This window comes from Myripristis murdjan, chromosome 15, assembly GCF_902150065.1.
Source record: "Myripristis murdjan chromosome 15, fMyrMur1.1, whole genome shotgun sequence".
NCBI classification, from domain to species: domain Eukaryota; kingdom Metazoa; phylum Chordata; class Actinopteri; order Holocentriformes; family Holocentridae; genus Myripristis; species Myripristis murdjan.
Window position 1 is genome coordinate 21681282 of NC_043994.1, and position 20366 is coordinate 21701647.

The 20366-nt window shown below is 40.1% G+C and overlaps 1 protein-coding gene across 1 annotated transcript in view; it reads left to right on the top strand.

Annotated features, from left to right (window-relative positions):
• LOC115372569 (neurexin-1a) overlaps nt 1-20366 on the top strand; it is a 309098-nt gene that overhangs the window by 126601 nt on the left and 162131 nt on the right. Inside the window, exons 10-12 of the mRNA XM_030070577.1 lie at nt 12092-12393; nt 14281-14304; nt 15377-15538. Of these exons, the coding sequence (XP_029926437.1) occupies nt 12092-12393; nt 14281-14304; nt 15377-15538 (488 nt within the window). The remainder of the gene's footprint in view (nt 1-12091; nt 12394-14280; nt 14305-15376; nt 15539-20366) is intronic.

The window sequence follows — 20366 nt, forward strand, 5'->3', positions numbered from 1 at the left end:
TAGTGAAATCATGTTTTTTTCCATGTTTTGACACTAGTCGGTGGCGCCCCCTATTGGTTTGCCATCGGACATGATAGTAGAGGTCAAGAGCTTTCCAAAAATGTTGACCCCATGTCTGTGCCATTTTTTGTTGCTGCACTGTAAGCCTTTAAAAGTGTCTCAGGTGCAAGGTTCTAAGGGCACTTGTGGGGAGCAGGAACTGCCCACTGGTCTCACACTGAGATATGTTACTCCATAGGTCAAGACCTTTCAAACGATGTCTTCATTGTTGTTCTGTGACAAAGTTTGATTTTCATCATGCTCCAAGTCAAGGCTGTCTCAGGTATACATCTGCAGACCTCTTTTAGGGCCAAGCTTGATAAAATCAGTCAAACTTCTTTAAGGGGGTATGTAATGGCCAAATTTATTTAGAATATTGATGTTAGTCATATACACAGTCATACTTTTCAATTTGGACCATTTCAAAGCTTTTTTTCCCCATAAAATACTCAATGTTTCATATTTCAGATTTTCCCATTAACTTAATATGGCCACCTGAGACACTTTTAAAGGCTTACAGTGCAGCAACAAAAAATGGCACAGACATGGGGTCAACATTTTTGGAAAGCTCTTGACCTCTACTATCATGTCCGATGGCAAACCAATAGGGGGCGCCACCGACTAGTGTCAAAACATGGAAAAAACATGATTTCACTATCTTAAGAAAAAAAAAATTAAAATCTGACCATTCAGGCGTTCTTCCCACACCCAAAAACTTTGATTAAGATTGCAAAATTAGTGATCACCACTTCATATAATAGACATAACATGTTAGAACTACAAAAGCTATGGCGCAGGACAGCTCTGTGTGTTGCAACTCTGCACGAATTGTAGTTCTGGTACCCCTCTTCCGGGTTAGGATAAACATTGTGAATTTAGGTTTAAAAACCATACATACGGTAGTTTTTCAACAGCAAAAGCATAACCTTAACATGTAGCCTATGTTTATACCACGAGTAAAGATGTGTTATGAAAAAAAAAATATATATATAGACTATATAAATCTTTAGTGCTATTTTTGACGTGTTCCGACGGTTTGTCCACCCGCTCTGTTTCGCTGACTGAAAGGGTTGTGTTCAATGGCGTAACATATCAGCACATTATCAACTTTCATGCACTTTATTAGATTTTATTGACTTTATTGATGAAAGCTGTCGATTCAGACACGTCGCTGATAAACACTAGGATTATGGGTAATGTAGTGCTTCTCCGTGATATGATATCGCAAATAAAACGTGTTTTCTTAAAATAAAGTTGATATTATACGGGACTTGTGGACACATGCCATCGTTACACATCCTCATAGCTCGTGGTAAGTCTGCCTTGGGTGGTTACAACGTTATGGCTAATAATCAGACCTTTTTTTCAGAATACCGATTAAATTTGCACTTCCGGGATCTATGAACCACCACCCACGGCGTGACGTCTTTGAAGCCGAGAAGCCGGGAGTCACCAGGTAGCATGAAGCGCGTTGCCTTGGTAACGCCGGTGTTTTTCAGATTAAAATAAAATTTCGTTCATTGATTTCAAAATGGCTTAAAATGTGATTTTTGTGGACTAGAAAAATATGAAAATGATGACATTATAAACTATACAGTGGCGGTTCTGCCTATGTGCCGCCCTAGGCGAAATTACTGGCTTGCGCCCTTCCATGTTAGATACTACTCCTACCGGCCATGGCACCAGGCGGGCCGACCGCGGCACTGACCGCTCACCTGTCAGATCCCGCAGACCTGACCGGGTGGGCGCGGTACCAGCCGGTGCCGCGACCGACCCGCCTGATGCAGGCCGGTGGCTTTTTTATTCAAATAAGATTTTGTCCATATAAAAAGTAGCCTATTTTCCAAAAATGGTCTTGAAAAAGAGGGGTCATCTTAAAATCAGGGTCGTCTTTTATGCGGGTCAATATGGTAGGCCTAGTCTAGAAAACTGGCGATTTTTTATTTTTTATTTTATTATTTTATTTTGATTAAATTTGCACTTCCGGGATCTATGAACTACCACCCACGTGAAATTGACTTTCAGTGGACAGCGTTTGCGTGGTGGCCATACGACACGGATCCTAATTGACTTTCAGTGGACGCTGTTTCTGTGGTGGCCAGACGTAATTATAACAGGTTATGTGCCAGGAGCACGCAATGCGTTGTTAAGAGGTCGTGCTCATTTCACGGATTTCTGTGAGATCAGGTTGTGATATCATGTGCTCTTGGGGTGTTAGCCCAGAGGAGGCTTGACAAGGCACCTGACTGAGGGAGTGCCAGTTAGGCTGGGCTGATTTGGACTGTGTGTGATCTGGCTGATGACGCCAACACACAACTCTTCATGTTATTATTCAGTTTTCATGGCCTGGCTTCCACCATTCTCAGAGCCTGCTGGCCTCCAACTGCCCAAACTGTTTTTTTATTCTCACTATTTTATTTCATGGCATAATGTGTCAGTATTAAGTCATTCCCTTATACGCAACACATTCTCACAATGACACAGTGAATGAAATGATACACAAGTTGAAGCAGCCATATGTGTGTGTTTGACCAATCAGAAATGTCGCGCTGCATGCCCCACACCCCAAAGTTCCTGAGCGATTCAAAAGTCCCCAGCCCCGAGGAGGAAATATTTCTTCAGTAATAAAAAATGTCCCCAGAATTACATGTTTACCTGTGTTTGAAACACAGACAGTTCCTAGTCCCTGTTCCTGTTGTCGAAACCTGTCTTTGACGTAATGTCACAGTTCCTCTCTTTGGCCAATATATGTCAGCTGTACTGCATAAGTAGTGCCAAAGATTTGGTTTAATTCAAATTGGGAGAACTATGATACAACTGAAAGCAACATATAAGGGTGAAATACTAAAATAACATTGTCAGTGAAGGTGAGTTATATGTGAGGTATATCTACAGGGATCTACAAGCTGCTTATTGGTCTTAGCAAATTTAAAAGAACGGCCATTGGCTTTGAATTGCTTCAGGTTTGTATCATTTGTGACTAAACACAACAGTAGAATTTGCAGTGGCTTCACTGAAAATAATGGACATTTGTCATGATATCTCTTTGTAAAGAGTGAGAATTAATGGGCAACATGTTAATTATCAGCGTGTTACCATTTTAGTGCTTTGTTTACAGTGTAAACAAAGCACTAAAAACAGTGATTTCTAAACAAAGGTGTAGTGGTTTTTCCTCTAAATTTAGTCTCTGATACTGCAAGCCTTTGCAATCTTTGCTGTAACAGTAGCAGTCGAGCAAGATTGCTTGACACTGTGGCCTGTTGATGAACAGTCTATGATGCTGAAAAAGAAAATGTGGGTTGTGTGTATCAGTTCTTGCCACAGAACAGTGTGCTGCTTTGCATTCCACCTGCTTTATTTAATCATTACCTCGAATGGAAACAACTTGGATTTTGTGAACTGTAAAATTTTTGATTAATTGAATCTTGTTCTGCTCAGATGTCTATAACATTTGCGTTCTTAACAAGAGGTCCTGTAAGGAGCACCTGAGGACCTGTCTTATTTAGATACCTACCATTGTAGCTCTGCTGAAATAGTTAAACTTGTTGTGACCCTTGTCAGTTCATTCAAGAGGGAATGTGGAAACACAGAAAGCCTTGTCATAACAAGGTGCTAGCGCTGTAAGTGTAGAAGTCCTGGCAAAGAATATCATGGTCATTATCTGCTTCAGGGGGTGCAAAAATAACAGAAACACCACTTCAAAAAGGAATTTAACTTTGAAGTAAGTAAATCACAATTACAAAGGCAGCTACACAGGAAAGTCATGTTTAGTTGAATGCCAATTAGCAGTGTGCATTAGCTTTAGAAGCACTAATATAGTTGCTACTTTTTGTGCAGTGAGTAGTACTTTTATAGATGTGTTATATTTGCATAAATTCTCTAAAAAAAAATATGAGGCAAACATCATTCCAAAGAGGTCAAACATTTTATAGATACTTTGCTTGGATTTGGCTACAAAATTATTTCATGAGGCAAGGGGAAGTCAGGAAAATCATGACAACATTGCTAAAACTGGGTAAACTGAATTAGTAAAGAGGAGCAGTTGAGGCTTACCGACTTGGATAGGGACACTTACAGCCAATGCACACTTCTCTTGAGGGTTTGTGGTGTTTTCAATGTGGAGAGTGCACTTGGTCTCTGCAGATATCAGTCAGTTCAGGTCTTTTGCGGTCACAGTGGCTTGAAAGAACAGATTCTGAACAGCTACTGCAGTGACGTAGCACTGCTCAGTTACGTCGTTTCTTTTAGAGCAGTGATCCAGCCTGTCATCCTAGCACAGCCTCTGCAGCACCGTCCATGGTGTTCCAGAAATCCAAAAATCCCTTTGTGGACCTTCCTTACATAGACCGCACAGACCACAATAAACACAAATGAGCTTGTAACAGGGCAGCTGCCAAATCTCACAAAACGAGGGCACTGGAGAGGTTGGTTCACTTAACACAGAATTAACCCCTGCAACATAATCTCAACAAAAACTGCACCTTGTGATCGTCACAAAGATGATGTTTACAGCAGGGCTGACATTTAGAAATTGTTTGTATCCATACTCAACGTGCAATAATGTACAGCCGATGTACACCGCACAAAACCTGGACCTCTCGGCAGCAGAAAATAAAAGTAATATGTCTGATGAGTCATCTTTCATCCTCTTTACTACCTCTGGATGGGTTTCCATCTGGAGAAATTCAAAGGATGTCTTCAACCTACGATGTCTGTTGCCAGCTCTTAAACATGGTGTTGGATCTGTAATGGTATGGGTAGCAACCTTGTGGGAGTTATTTCCGATATTTTGTTCTGCATGATTGTATAACAGCCAGGAAATATCAGACCACTATACAGAACCAGGTTTACCCTCATGACGTTCCCATATTCCATGATGCTGTATGCCGCCATACCTCCATATACCCTGCTTAACAAATTCAACCGAGGTTTCATGAACACCAGGATGAAGTTAAACACACTGCCTAGTGGGATTGGGGAGGTTCTGAAGCACCGAGTGGGAAGTAGATCTCCACCTCCTTCATCTCTCAAATAACTGGAGGCTTTCCTTCTACAGAAATTATGTTATAGCCCACTACATAGTTCAGGGCTTGTATGATGGAAATCCAAGGAGGATTGAAGTTCTTCTGAAAGCAAAGGATGGTTCTGCTCCTTACCGCGTCCTCGATATTCATATCTTGCCAAGTGTTTTCATTATTTTGCCTCTTGACCTCCTGTCTAAACGAAACCGTACACAAAAGCAAAAGTGCATTTGTTAACAAAGAAAAAAGAAAGAAGGAAAAACAAATAGGACAAAACAAAGCGCACCAAGACGAAAAGAAACCAACATATCACAACACATTGCAGGCTACAGAATGCCCTGGTGCTTCGAAAAACCGTTCCATTATTGTCTATCCCTGTGGTGTTTTTCAGCAAGATGCAGAATTTATTACCTGCTCTGTTTTTAATGGATAAATCTGCATTGGTAGGCGCACAGTGCACTTTGGTAGGATCGATTTCAGGAGATTTGTTGATTGATATTAACTCTAAAAAGTCTCAAGCGACAGCTCTCTGCTCATCTTTGCTAACTTACCAACTGGTTAAAACTGGATAAACTGGTGAAACTACTGTAAAACTGGCTAGCATGTATGCTCACTCACTCACACACACACACAAGCACACACACCAGCTCAAAGAGTATTAGCCACATGTTGTAACTGATGCCTACTTTCATCCGTAATGACAAGTTGGATGGTGAAGCCAATTATGAGTACATTTACGATGAGAGCCTTGTCTCTGTGGACTGACACGAGGAGAGGGTGCTCTCTCTGAGCACAGCAAGACGTCGTTCACACTGTGAATCTACAGTAAATGACGCTGTATGTTAAGCCAGCGCAGCATGGAGCCTGACAGAGCTCAGTATGTGTGATTTACAGTAAGCTTGAACACGTCCACACATACTGACATGCACAGCTGAATTCATGCATGCTTGTAACTGAGCTAAGTGAAGCTGACTCCCATTACCGCTGCGTCCTCATCAACAAAAACAACAACTACAGAAATCGCAAAAAAACAGCAATAACAATAATAATAGTGATAATAAGAGTAATTACTGTGATAACAATATTGTGTGATGTTGTCTTTTTATTCTATTTATTTATTTATTTATTAGTATTGATTTAATTCTTGTATTTTTTAATTTACATTTGCTTTTTTCTCGACTGCCTTTTTATCTTTTACCCTCTTTATCTTTTAATATCCTTCTGTTTTCTCTCTACTGTGTTTTGCATCTTTAGTTTTCCTGTTTTAACCTTATCCTTTCTGGATGGCTTTCGGTTTTTATTTTGCTGTCAGATTATCCTGCTTTTGTTGTGTCAGTTGAAGCGCTTTTTAAACTCTGTTTTTAAAGGTGCTGTATAAATAAAGCTTGTTCTTCTTGTTCTTCTTCTTCTTATGTAATGGTAACATTAACAACTGATCTCGATATGTAATTTCAGAAGTCAATGACTTTGGAATTGCTACTTTGTAATGAGGCAACAATATCACTGTTTTCTTTCTTTTTTTTTTATTAAGTCTCTTGAATGCTAAGATAGTCATGTATTAAAATATGTTTTCAATGAATGCAGCACTTCAGAAATGCTCCACTCTGTCATAATGTAAGAGGCTTAGCCAGGGCTCGTGACACTAACTTCCCTATCGTTTTAATAGGCTGCCAGTCAAACGAGCAAAAAAAAAAGACAATGAGTGGGAACGGGTTGAAATGCAATGTCAGTCACTGAGCCTTGCCACTAGTGAGCACATAAACAACACTGGTCCCCACACTGCATGGCTTTAACGTCCACATTTACTTAACAGCAGCATACCCTGCCCCTAAAAATCCACAAACGCTACCTTGGAAGTGTGTGTGGCTTCTTCCTAATGCTGTGAACTTTCTCTGAACCTCTGAAGGCTGAATGTGGCACAACAAGCTCCCTCTGCTTCAGCTTGTTACTCAAGACTGAGAGAGGGTTTTTGCTTTTCTTTTTTTTTTTTTTTTTTTCCTAGTGGTAACAGGAGGATGTGGAGGGAGATGTGGAGCGTTGGTGAGATCTCTGACAGGCAAACGGTGATGTGATGTTTCATGCAGTAGTCACAGTTAATGCTGCGGACTGTCACAAATAAAAGGACGAGAGTGGAGATGGACAACGTGTCTGTTTTAGCAACACCTGCATCCAGAATGGAGCATGCATACAGTGCAGTAATTGGATTTCAGCTGACATGCCTTAGAATAAGCTGTGCGACTATTTTGTATTCGAGTTCATAATTAATGGTGCCTTTGCGTCATTTCACCTTTGGTTTAATTTCACCTGGAGATTTTGATTTGTTTGTATTCATGAGATCAGAAATTTCAGTACGAGGGAATAGAGGCCAAATGTAACGGGCAGATAAAAGCCTCACATGACTTCCATTTCATAGGTATTTTTTTTTTTTAACCTTCCCTGAGTCTGAGTCAGACTGTTGTGTCATATTTTGATGTTGACAGGCTGGGAGAGCGTGTTCCCCTGGGTGCCAGCTAATTCAAAAAGCAGCAGCAGAGTAGCAGATGCCAGATTAGTGTCAGAGCACGGTGACTGATGAGGAGACTCCTGGTCGCTCAGTCACATGCTGGCACTGTTTTACGTATGTGTAATATCCGCCTGCTTGTGGCTCCTCAGCGCGTCATAATAATAAATCAATGAATTGGTTCCACATACTCAGCTTCCATTACCTGAGGTTTAAATGATACTTTAGAGAAGTTTATGCTGCTTCTTTTATATTTGCACTGGGGCATAGCTAGACCTTTGTTGTAGCTTCATATATTCATGGCATGCAGTGTCACACCTATTGGAATTTTTGTGACTAATTGAATCTGAGTAGCGAGTAATTTTATTACCTCCATCAATACGGGTGCTTTGCTCGGCACCACAACCGCAGATTTAATACAACCGTGGAGAATGAGGATCCTGAATGGCAGTCACAATTGTTATTGATTAACAATTATTTCAGTGGAAAAGTACACTCCTAAATTCAAGATTAAGTGATGATCTTATATGGGTGCCATAAATACTGTTTATGTTATATTTGCTCTGTATCACTTAAAAAAGAAAGGCTTATGCCAGTAAAAATGTGTTGTTTCCTACCCAGTCAACAATAACCAAATTATATAACTTGGGAACATCTTGGTGTAAATTGGATGATGCTGAATACATGATTTTTTTTTTTTTTTTTTTTTTTTCCAAATGGAGTTTGAATGACTCAGAAAAACAGAGTGTGACAAGTTCTTACCTGTGTGTCTATTTATGGCCTTTCCCTAGGAGCTACACTCAGTCTGTTTATGCCTTGTTCTGTCCTCTGTTCTCTAAAGGAAGACTAAGGGAGCTGGTTCTCATCCATGTTCCCATTCGGCTTCACAACTCAAGGGCATTGAGATGCCAGCACACACACCCAAATACCCAAGAGTACAATGACAAAAACAGTAGTCTTCTTCTTCTTCTTCTTCTTCTTCTTCTTCTTCTTCTTCTTCTTTCCTTTTTTTGTGAGGAAGATGGCGTGATAGTGTAGGCTGTAAGGAAGCTCTCAGTTCAATCCACTGACATGATTTGGAATTTGTTTCACAAACCAGTCAAATATATCAGACATAATCCCCCATCACTCATTTGTCACATATACTGACACAGGTTGCTATGCCTGCTGTGATCTGGTGTCACGTACAGATATGCCCAGATACAGTCACACACACACACACACACACACACACACACACACACACACACACACTGTGCACCAGCGGCATCATTAAGGTCCTGAAGTGAATCCAGGTAAAAAACATTACCCCTTATTGATTTCCCTTATTAAATGTAAACTAATTATAAAGGAGGCGATATGGGTAAATAGAAGCATTAGGGATCATTACATTTTTGCGACAATGTACACATGATTTGTACAACAGCACCTGTAACTCAATAAAAAAAGAGGATGTTCCTTCTATTTTGTGCGTTATATTATCAAGTCAAGTTCTATGGAGTTCAAATTTTTATCACCTCTCACCATTGACACTCCAGCCAAGGCCGGTTATTTTATGCAAATCAGCTTTCAAAATCAGCATTTGATGTGTCAACTTACATGCCAGGACACAAACTGAAACCCCCCCTGTTGATGTCTGTGTATGTATTTGGATCTGTCAATCACTGTCATGTAAGTTCAGTGGGGCTAAAAGAATATGTTACGCATTATTTTGATTGGCGAGAGTTTGGTCAAGGTCAGAGGAGCCAGAAGACATAATGTCAGAAGAAGACTAAGCCAGATATATGAATTTTTATTTATTTATATATTCACTTATTTGAAACGATGAAGAAAGGGAGGAGAGGTGATAGGACGGTCAAATGAGTGACTAATTATCAAAATACGGAAAGACAGCAAAAACGAGCCAGCTGTGTACTGATGAGCTGACTACCACTAGCCGCCAGATGGACACTGGAATGCTGGCGCTTGCTTGGACTGACACTTGCTTTGGCTGAACAAGAGGAGGGGAGGAGAAGAGGATGGATAAACAGAGCACTGGAGATGGGAGGAGAAAAATAAGTGGAGGCAAGAGGAGAATTCAGGGGGGCGAGGAATGAGGAGAGAGAGAGAGAGCAACAGATAAGGCAAACAGAAGCGCATAATGTATCACTGTAGGCCTGTACAGACCGCTGTTCAAAGTGTTTACTATGTTCTTTTATGTAGCTTTGTTCATGTTCATATCAAAGAGCACCAGGTTGATACATTCTGCAGTTGAAGTTTTAAAAAAAAAAAAAAAATCCTCCAGCGGGAGAGAGCGCTCCTGGAGCCCCTTTAACTGCCTCTGACCTGCAGCCCCAGTGCTCTGAAATCCCAACAACGCCCCTGCTGTACACACATAATTCATCCTCCATCGGTTAGAGGGATAAAGTGTGAGCCACAGGCATGGGGATGCATGCAGGGAGAGATGAGGATGAATGTTTGTTATTTTGCCCCCAAATGTTGCAGAGTCAGGGTAGGGGGCCTGAGTGAGGAGGGTATAGGTCTCTCATTTCCACTCATGGGGGGCTCAGACCAAAGAGTGGTGAGACCTACTGAACTTCAATAACGGCCTCTTGTAGTTTTCTCAGAGGTGCAGTATAGTGCCTTTAAGGGGGAATCAATGAGGTGATAAATTGTTGTGGACAGCAACCCCTTTTATTTGCTATGTTGTTGTATCCATGCCTGGATGCTACTGTCTCTCTCTCTCTCTCTCTCTCTCTCTCTCTCTCTTTCTGTCTCTCTGCTTGTGCATCAAAGACTGTGCGTGTTTGTGTGTGTTTGGCAGGCATATATAAACCTGCAGTGCTCCCCATTTATGATAATTGAATGCTTTGGTCCATTTGTGTTTTGCTGGTTTATTTTCTGCTTGTGGCTTTAATGGCTTGTTATCTGTCTAAACCTGTTTTTAAACACTTCCTAATGGGTGTTCAAATGCATCACCCACTGACGCTCATTGCTTTCTTTTTGTTTTCAGCCCAAACATTAACAGTGTTAAGGTTATTCTCAAGGTTATTTTTGCAACATCAAGCCCCTGTCATGTCTGGGAATGTTGTGTTTTATGGCTGAATGAAATTGCCAGCTTGCTTAAGTATACTGTGAAAATCTGCTGCTGAATAAATCAAGTGGGTTTAATAAGGGGGAGATACCTTATGAATTGGTCACAGGACTGTGCCATGCAGCTTTCGGCATGCACAGTTGTATCCTGTGAGATTAATGGTGAAGAAGCTGGGTAAATACAATGTGATGCTCTGAAAACGGAGCTCTCCTACATTACACCATTAGCCCTCCTATTTACATGAACACAATAACATGAGATAAGGGAAATGATTCTTTCTTCACGAATGAAATTATTTTCATTTATGCAGCAATGGAACACATTCATTTGTGTAGAGCAATGACAAATCACTGAAGGAGAACCTCATCATCTTGTACAAGACATACCTCTACGAATGATATGTCAATTCCTGGGGTCCTATTTTTGTGGCGCCACAGACTGTGTAGGGCAATAATGTATGTAGTAAGTCAATTTTTTTTTTTTTTTTGTTTTGTTTTGTATCTGAGCCTGTTTAATAATTTTTTGGACACTTGCAATTGACAGTGAATTCAGCATAAGAAGGGAGATCATGTGCACACCCTGGTAGCTCAGCTGGTGAAGTGTGTATCATGTCATATGGCCTTACTGTAGCGACATGGGTTCAAATTCAAACTGGACCTTTTCGCTGCATGTCATCCCCTATCTCTCTCCCCTGCCCTTCCGGTCTTTCTCTCTGGTCCCTGTAAAGTAAAACTGAAATACCAAAAAATAAATAAATAAATAAATAAATAAATATTAATAATCAATAAAAGAAAAGGAAATAAAGGAAAAGAAAAGAAGGGACATCATGTAACTGTGCTACTATGTTTGTGGTGCCTCAGATTCATGCATTGCAACTCTGAACCTCCTGTAAAAGAAAATCATTTTTCTCGTGGGACAAGCTGGTCCGGCCGCTCCTCTCCATTATCAGACTGTCAATACTGCTTTTAAAGGGTATGAGAAGAACTGATGGGATTGGCTTTGATTGATGCCAGCCCCTACCACACCTACTAATAATGTATTTCTCCTAATCCAACCCCTTTTACAAACGTGAGATTGCACCGCTACCTGCAGCTGCACTTTAACTCTCGAAAAATAGGGCCTAGACAATGGCAGATAACTTGTACATGTAATTGCAAATGTGAGAAACATGTAATAGGTAAGACTAAGTGCAACGTCAGGCTGTACATACCTGTGTGTTCAGGCCAAGGTAGGTCATGTGCCCACATCCAGGAGCTGGTCATAGATAGCCTGTGAAAGCATGTGGAAGTGCACCTTTCATCACATTCCACTATGCCACCCACCTCCACTCTCAATGTGCTTACTACTAATTCAAAATTTTTGACATTTTCTTTTTCATTTTTCTGACAGCTTTACAACAGGCACCCAGGCGACCGTGATGCTAATGCAACACATTTCTCTCTTTCTTTGTCTCTGCAGGAAAAGAAGAATATGTTGCAACCTTCAAAGGATCGGAGTTCTTCTGCTACGACTTGTCCTTGAACCCGATTCAAAGCAGCAGTGATGAAATCACATTGTCATTCAAAACCCTACAGAGGAATGGACTGATGCTGCACACGGGCAAATCAGCTGATTACGTCAACCTGGCACTGAAAAATGGGGCTGTCTCACTCGTCATTAATTTGGGGTCTGGAGCCTTTGAAGCTCTGGTGGAGCCAGTCAATGGGAAATTTAATGACAATGATTGGCATGATGTCAAAGTAACAAGGAATCTACGTCAGGTAACAGTACAGTGGGTGATGCAGAGACTTAGTAAATGAGTCAAATCAAATCATTACAATCATACAATATAATTTTTTTTCTTATTATTTCTAATTGGATTAAAAAGTTCAATAACTGGACTCAGGGTGGAGATAAAACAATGCCACGATTGAGCAGGGACATCTAGATCTGTATCGAGGCCGCTACCAGGTCACAGTTTGCAAAGAGATAAAGGAGATACTTCTTTAAAAAGAACCTGAACAAACCTTAGAGGACAAACACAAATACAGCTTATCAAACATGGTGATTAACTGGAAAAAATGTGACGATGATAATATAATGATGAAGATGATAATAACAACAATAATAATAATAATGTTCAGTAACAAAAAGTAATCCAAATTTGAAATGAGTATTCATATGCATTAAGGATTCCATTTCAAGAGAAACTGCATTTTTCCATTGACATTTATTTAGATCAAAATTGGGATATGAGTGGACTCACAGGTGTCCATTTTAAATAAAAGAATAAACAAAAATAAAAGTTTAAGCAAAAGATTATAGGCCCGCATGTTAATTATGTTTCTTTTCTTTCATTCTTAGTCTAAAATAATATTGCATCACAGGCCAGCTACCTTCATATCATAGCTGAAGAGATATTGGATTGTTGGTGTACATGTAAATATGGTTATTGAGCGGTCAGTGCTAGTAAGGATGATATAACCAACGGAAGGGCTCACGGTATCATTTAAAAGCATCAAATCAATAAACATTATTTGACATATGCATTTGGCTTTACAGGAAGCACCTTTTTATGTAAAAAGTGAGATCAAATGTGAACACGTTACATTGGACCAAACATGTAACATCATGATTAAAACAGGTGCACAAGCTCTTCTATTCAGCATACTAAATTGTACAGATTATTTGATATATTTCACCCTGACAATATTTTGCAATAACAGGTTACAACAAGTTTGTGCAAACAGAACATTAACACGTCTCTAGATTTGTTCCTGCTCATATGGTGGGACACTTTTGCCTTCACCTCAAAAATAAAACTGCCTCTTTTGCATAATCAGCAAATTGATTATTGCTAACGCTAAGATTTGGCCAGCTGTAGTTAAATTGTGAAAAAAACTAACAAAACAAGAAACACAAAGAATGCATAATGAGTGCATGCTCTGTGGGGGAATCAAATTCTCCATCCTCCTCATTCTGTGTCAGGGTCTTCTTTGCTTTGTCTCATTGCAGTAAAGTGATCCTAAAGTTCATCAATAAGACCAAAAGGAGGTACAGTATTGTATGAGAGCTGAAAAGTTTATAACAGTGGATTGGTTTCAAGCAAAAACCCAAGTGCAAAAAAAAAAAAAAAAAAAAAAAAAAACATAATTAAAAAGGCACCCAAAGGGAACAAAAATTCTAAAAAAAAAATATGGACTTGAACCTGGGACTTTCGTTAAAGAGGGTCAACTGATGTGCTTTAGGCATTCTTTCTTATGAACCATTTGATGTCTGTCAGTCATATCCTTTTGTCAGGGCTGGGGGTGGGGTGTGGTTTCTGCTGCGCTCAGCGGCCTGGTAACATACAGAACATGGCGCAAAAACATCATGAGGACCTCAGAGGGAGTCACAGATTGAGCTCTGGCACCACTTGTGGAGCATTCTTGTTAGATCCTTAGTCTGCTTTTTTCTTGTTAAACTTATTTTGCCCTTTTTTCTCTATGTTACTAACATGCTTTGAAAACAAACTAACATATCATTCATGGAATGTGTCATTCTACTAACCAATAGCGGTTTTTGACGTTTAACAATGTACTAACAATAGTGACCATCATATATTTTTTGAGTAACAATCGTTATTCTGTTCACAGTTTTTAATTTCCTTTCTCCCCCCTTTCCACAAGCACTCAGGCATTGGACACGCTATGGTAAACAAACTACATTGTTCGGTAGATATCATTCTAATTGTTTCTTAGTTTGGGTTTGCCGTGTGTTTCTTTTCTTTCTTTTTTTACTGTAGACGTCATTAACAAAAAAGGGGAACTGCGGTTGGTACTCTTCTGCTTACTTTTTGAATCCTCTTTAATTTCTCGGTTCATTCATTATTTTCACCCTCCTTATTTCACTTGTTTCCTGTCCAATTCTGTTTGATCCACCTTTTTAGGAGCATCGTTTCGAGCCTTTTGCATCAAGCAGTGGTTAACAAGGAGGACCTTCTCCTGGCTGGCTGGCCTGATGCTCTTTGGCTCAGCCAGTTCTATTCCCATTCACTTTGCATGGCATGCACTTTGAATATGCGCTGCAAAAGCCCCACTGCTCATTTGTCAACATGAGTGTAACAGTTGCGCTGTGTTTGTCATTGGTGCTTCTCTGGTGCTTTTTTTTTTTTTTTTGGGATGTGTGTGTGTGTGTGTGTCAAAGTACTGATGCCATAACCCTATTAACAATTTGGGAAGATTTTCTTTTTGTGTGCATGCACTCAAAAAGAAAAGACAAAGGCATGCATGCTTATTTTTTTCTCAAAAACCTCCATCCATTATCCTACGCTACAAAGTGATTGTGCTTCTTATAGCATGTGCTCCCTATCTAACCTAGTAGCACGTACTAATTTCTTTTGTAGAACCTGCTGGACTTACTAATATGAAATTTAGTTAAACTAACCTAGTTAACACTCTACTAACACCATTTTTGTGTCTGCTAAAGTACTTTTGAGTTGCAGTAGGGGCAATACTAACACTGTAGTCTGGGCAGTCTATTAACTCCCTAACTAGATTAACATTCCCTTGGGGGCTTGCAGTCTTTCAACTAATCCTAACTTGGACAAAATAATAACAATAAATCAACAAGAAAAAAGTCAATTAAAACAGACATGAAAATGGGTTTCAGAAAAAAACATATATAGGGAAATTTATTATAGAAAACAATAAGGAGAGGCAACAAGACTGCAGTATATAGGCTATCTGAGTATAGCGTGTCCTTTCCCTGTGCTTTGTTGTCTAGGTAACAATATCCGTGGATGGGATTCTGACCACCACAGGATATACACAAGAAGACTACACCATGCTAGGCTCTGACGACTTTTTCTATGTTGGAGGCAGTCCTAGCACAGCTGACCTGCCTGGATCTCCTGTTAGCAACAACTTTATGGGCTGCCTCAAAGAGGTAAACACCACTTCTCCATGCACGCTGAGGGTGGTGGGTGTACAGGATATGACTGGTTTCACCTTAGGACTGTAGAACAGGCCCTCACGCCCACACGCTGACCCTGTCTCAGCCTTTATTTTTCTCTTTTCTTGTTTTTTGTCTCCTCTCTTTTTTTTTTCATTCTCTCCTTCTCCCTCTCTCACTCTCTCACACACACACTCACACACTTTATTTAGTCTCTACACCACCCCCTCAATGCAACCACAGTAATACACATACATACACACACCCATTAACATGATAAAAACCATACAAACACACAAGTAGAGCCCTGTCTTGGTGTGGGGTTTAACACAAGGTTTGTACAGCTCCTGTTAGATGCACTTCAAAGGCGACTTGTGATCAGACAAGAGAGTCCAACACACTGCACCTCAGCACAATTCACAGGGGAATATACAGTACCTGATATGATATTTCTGTTTGCAGAAATTCAACTTTTACAGTGTTGCCAAACATTTTGTTTGAAATGTGAAATACACAAGATACACTGGTTAACTTTTTTTTTTTTTCCTTCTGTTTGATGCCAAAATTGAGAAGGTTTGATTCTTGCCTCTTGTTACTGCAGTAATTTCTGTGAGATGATGCTGCGGGTCAGTCAGTGACAGGGGAAAAAGTTACTTGTTAGATACTAAGTTAGATACTTGAAAAACTAGGCCATTTTGGAGGTTCATATATAATATTTGATGATGGGTAATTAAACAAAAAAAGAGTCTAAAGGCTGGTAGAAACCAACAGATCTCACACAGTCAGTGTATTATTTTTGCCACTAAAGTCTGAGGCAAACACATCGCAAAGAGAGGTGGCACAGCCGGCGGTTGCTGCTCTTTGTCTGCAAGTATCTTTAGAGAAAAAGTTCCATAAATTTGCATCTTTGGTTTGACACACAGTGTGCATAGGTTATTATTTGGAGTGTTGAATTCAGGACACTAAGATTTTGTTTCTGGGATGCTCGACTGTATATTAGACCACAATGAAATCTGGCTCACAACTTACGTCATTTGTCACCCTACACCCCCCACCACCACATGTTTTCTCTTACTCAGGGGCGTATGTCTGCACAACTAAGCACATACTTTATACTTCATCCTGAGCGAGGGAGAACCAGGGAGACAAAAGAGGTAGAAAAAGTGAAAGAAAAATACTGTAGGTCACTTCTCACTTCTCTACTATAAGTTTCAAATCCTGGTTTTAGCAGTAGAGTAGCATTTTTTATTTTGGATGGTTAATAGGGATTCTGACCTAAAGCACCGCCAGAGATGCACCGAGATATCTGCAAGGCAAATCTCCAAAATGCTGCAAATGGATCCGTTCATTTTTCTTGTAATTCCAAAAGCTATTTCCTCTTCTCCTCATCTCTTTCCTCTCTTTTCCGTAGCTTCTTTTGCTCCTCTGCTGTCCTACATTTTGCCTGTCACCCCCAGCCGAAAGTCTCATCCTGCATGAACCTTTCAGAAAGTTCTGAGGCAGCTTGGCTTAATGAGCAGGCAGGGTGTGGACCACATGTCCACGCTCTGTCTACAGCTCATTACAGCTCTGCTTGTTAAGGAGCAAGTCTTAGTTAACAACGGAGCGCTTAGGTGCTGGAGATGTGGAGACAAAGGATGGGGATAGGGGCGCTGTGAGCATGTTCATCTATCCCACCAAGCTGTCCTCATTGCTCCTGGCCAACCAAACCACAGCAGCTGTTCTCTGTAATCCAGAGATCATTGCATTAAATGACTAGAAACTTAAAAAAAAAAAAAAAAAGTGCATACCAACTATAAATTGTCCACAGTAGACTCTTTCCTGTTGAGATCATTTTAATTACTCTTCCTACCATTCCTTATATAATTTTGCCATACAATGCTAATGCACAATAAAAACAAAGAAACCATGGCAATGCATTTGAAAACAAGATATGACGAGATTACTGTGGCAGTTTTTTTTTTTTTTTTTTTTTAGAACATATGCTAGATAATCACTGTTATTACACTCCTTCTTAGGCCAGCTTCTCTTTACATTCTGCTCTGAAGATGATAACATATAAACAGTGGTAAAAGAGCGTGTGCCGTTGCCTCTGATTGATGGCGTGCTCCCATGTGGCTTGTGGCAGTATTGGTCTACAGATCCAAGTCGGAGTTGCCACGCCTGCTTGTTGGTTCTGATGACAAAACAAACGCTGGTGCAGTAATAGCTCAGATGTCACAGCCGTAGCTTGATGACAAATTAGTGCAGCACCACGGTGACGGCATACAGCAGGAGTACCATTGCTCAGACCAAAGCTCCTTTGACTCTAAAAGGTGCCCTTTTTCTTGAATCTAAAGAATGGATTGTGGTCTATTTAGTATATATATATATATGAGTGTTCCTTTTTTTTTTTTTCCTCCAGCAGGCAGGCCCGCAGCCTTGCTTCAAAGATAGCATCCCTTATTCCTTTACTCTTTTACATCCTTTCCACTGCTCAGAGATTCTTGTCAAATTGCCTTTTGTTTCCCCTTTATCTATTTCCATGGAATCTCCTTAACATTGCATTTGGCTCCATGCCAGACTTGTAAATACTCCTTTCAAAGGATTTCGATGGGGTCTTTTTTAAGGGATGATAATGATGTTGAAATCTGTTTACTGTTTACCTCTCAGTTAAACAGAGCAGTCCAGTACAGACAAACCATACAGAAGTCATTGAGCTCACCTAATTCTTTTTGCGTTGCTCTGAACTCCCCCCTACCTTCACAGTTAGACACGCTAGATGTGATTCTGTGATAAGCATATGCTCCATGCAAATGCAATCCCATAGGAGGTGTCCCTGTTTTCAGGTGAATGCTTAGTATGACAGGAAATAAAGAACATGGGGGCAGCATTTTCCACAACTGTAACTCATTTGATTTGGCTGGTAGCAAGCCGTACACTGTATCTTTGCCATTAGAATTGTTTCGTTATGGAGATAAATACACATGTTTTAAGTACGATGTGGTTATTCGGTGCTCCATACCATATGCCTGCCATTAAGCGGAGCTAGAGCAGTGTGGAAGAGATCATTGTCTTTCCCTTTATACCCCAGGGGCAGTTGTTAAACATTGGGTGCTGTTGCAACCCTCTGCCTAGCAGACTGCTGACATATTCTTAGCCTTGTATGTAAATTCTTAGTTCTAATTATACCAACATTTGCTTTGATAACTGATTGGCACATTATAATTGTATCAAAACACTTGGAGGCACTTGGGAGAGTAATAATTATTGAAATACATGATCAACACAGATGTTAAATCAAAATGTTTGACATTTGCCAAACTGGTAAATTGTTTCTCACATGAAATTTTGATGCAAGTATAGCTGACAGAGGCATCCTTGTTATTACAACTGCAGTTTCACTAAATACTCTTTCATTACACAGATTGGATAATGACGAGGTTATGGTTGTCTCTAATTTTTGTAAGACTGTTGCCAATTAGCCCTCTTGTTTCATTTCCTACTCAGTGTGCTGTGCAGTGCGCTCTGCACATACTGCAGCTTTTGTTTTGTAGCTTTCTCTGATACTTTTTATGAAGTCATTATTCAGCATTAAGAATGAGTACTTTTACTCTTGACTGCTTTACAAATATCCAAAACTAAACTGAAAGAAATAAACTGCAGCTATATGGTTAAGAATGCAAGGGCAGCCTTCTCTGGTGTTTGGGAGGCCAGTCAGTATGCCCCTCATCTTGCCTTCATTATTTAAAAATTGGCAAAGCAGGTTGCTAATAGAATTTCATACCCAGTTTGGCATGGAGTTGACTGCTGAGACAAAGGGCAGTAAGTAAAGATTGATCAGGTAGGCAAATTGTTCAGTCATTGTTACATGCACTGTACCATATAATAATGTTTCTCATCAATGGTTAATAGGTAGTTTAATGACATTATAACTCATCTCTTATAATGGGCTGCTGCTGTCTGTCTCGTCAGCGACTTTGCACAACAGCACGTGGTCACAGCACTTATGCACTTCATGTAGCTAAGCACAGCCAGAACAGACCCGGTATAGTTTTCTGTGACATGATACAAACATGTTTTTGCATCAAAATATTAAATTTCACATTTGAAATTCACATTCACTTTTTTTTTCCCTGAAGTATGTATGTAAGTGTGTGATTATATACAGTATGCATGTACTGTATATGTACTCTGGACTAATGTCAGTGCTCTTAAATTGCTCTGGAGAGGTGCATCCATCAACGGCAGGCTTTTATTCTAATCAGAGGATTCCACCGGCACCTTGGTCAGCAGTTTTACCTTAAACCTGCAATTCAGGCAGCTGTTAATTTCATCACTCTCAGTCTCACTTTTCACATACACACACCTTTCACATACCTTGTATGATCATAATTTTTTAAAAAAATATCCTAATTGCCTTTGAATTTCAATCGATGTATCTTTCTTCAGTGGAGGTGAAAGCTGAAAGTCAAAATTAATGTCTGTTTATTTTCCACTGCACCTAGCCCAGAGTACACTTTGTTTGTATTGTGAACCCTGCTGTTGTGGAGCAAAGGCAGGCTGATGTGAGTAACACTTGGTGCCGCTGAGACGTAGTTCCTCACGCATGGGCGTAGTGTGCCAATTATGACCCAGGGTGGAGCCACACAAACCCTGCTAATACAGTGTGGCACGTTATTCCAGGGGGGTTAAGGTGGTGTCGACAGCTGCTCTTTTATATAGTTCATATTTCATCCCTCCTCATTTTCATTATTCCTCGTCCCATGATTCCTTAATTCATTTGTCTGTACTTACGGAACACAATAATGCTTATTCACAAGAACTATTACATAACCTGAAA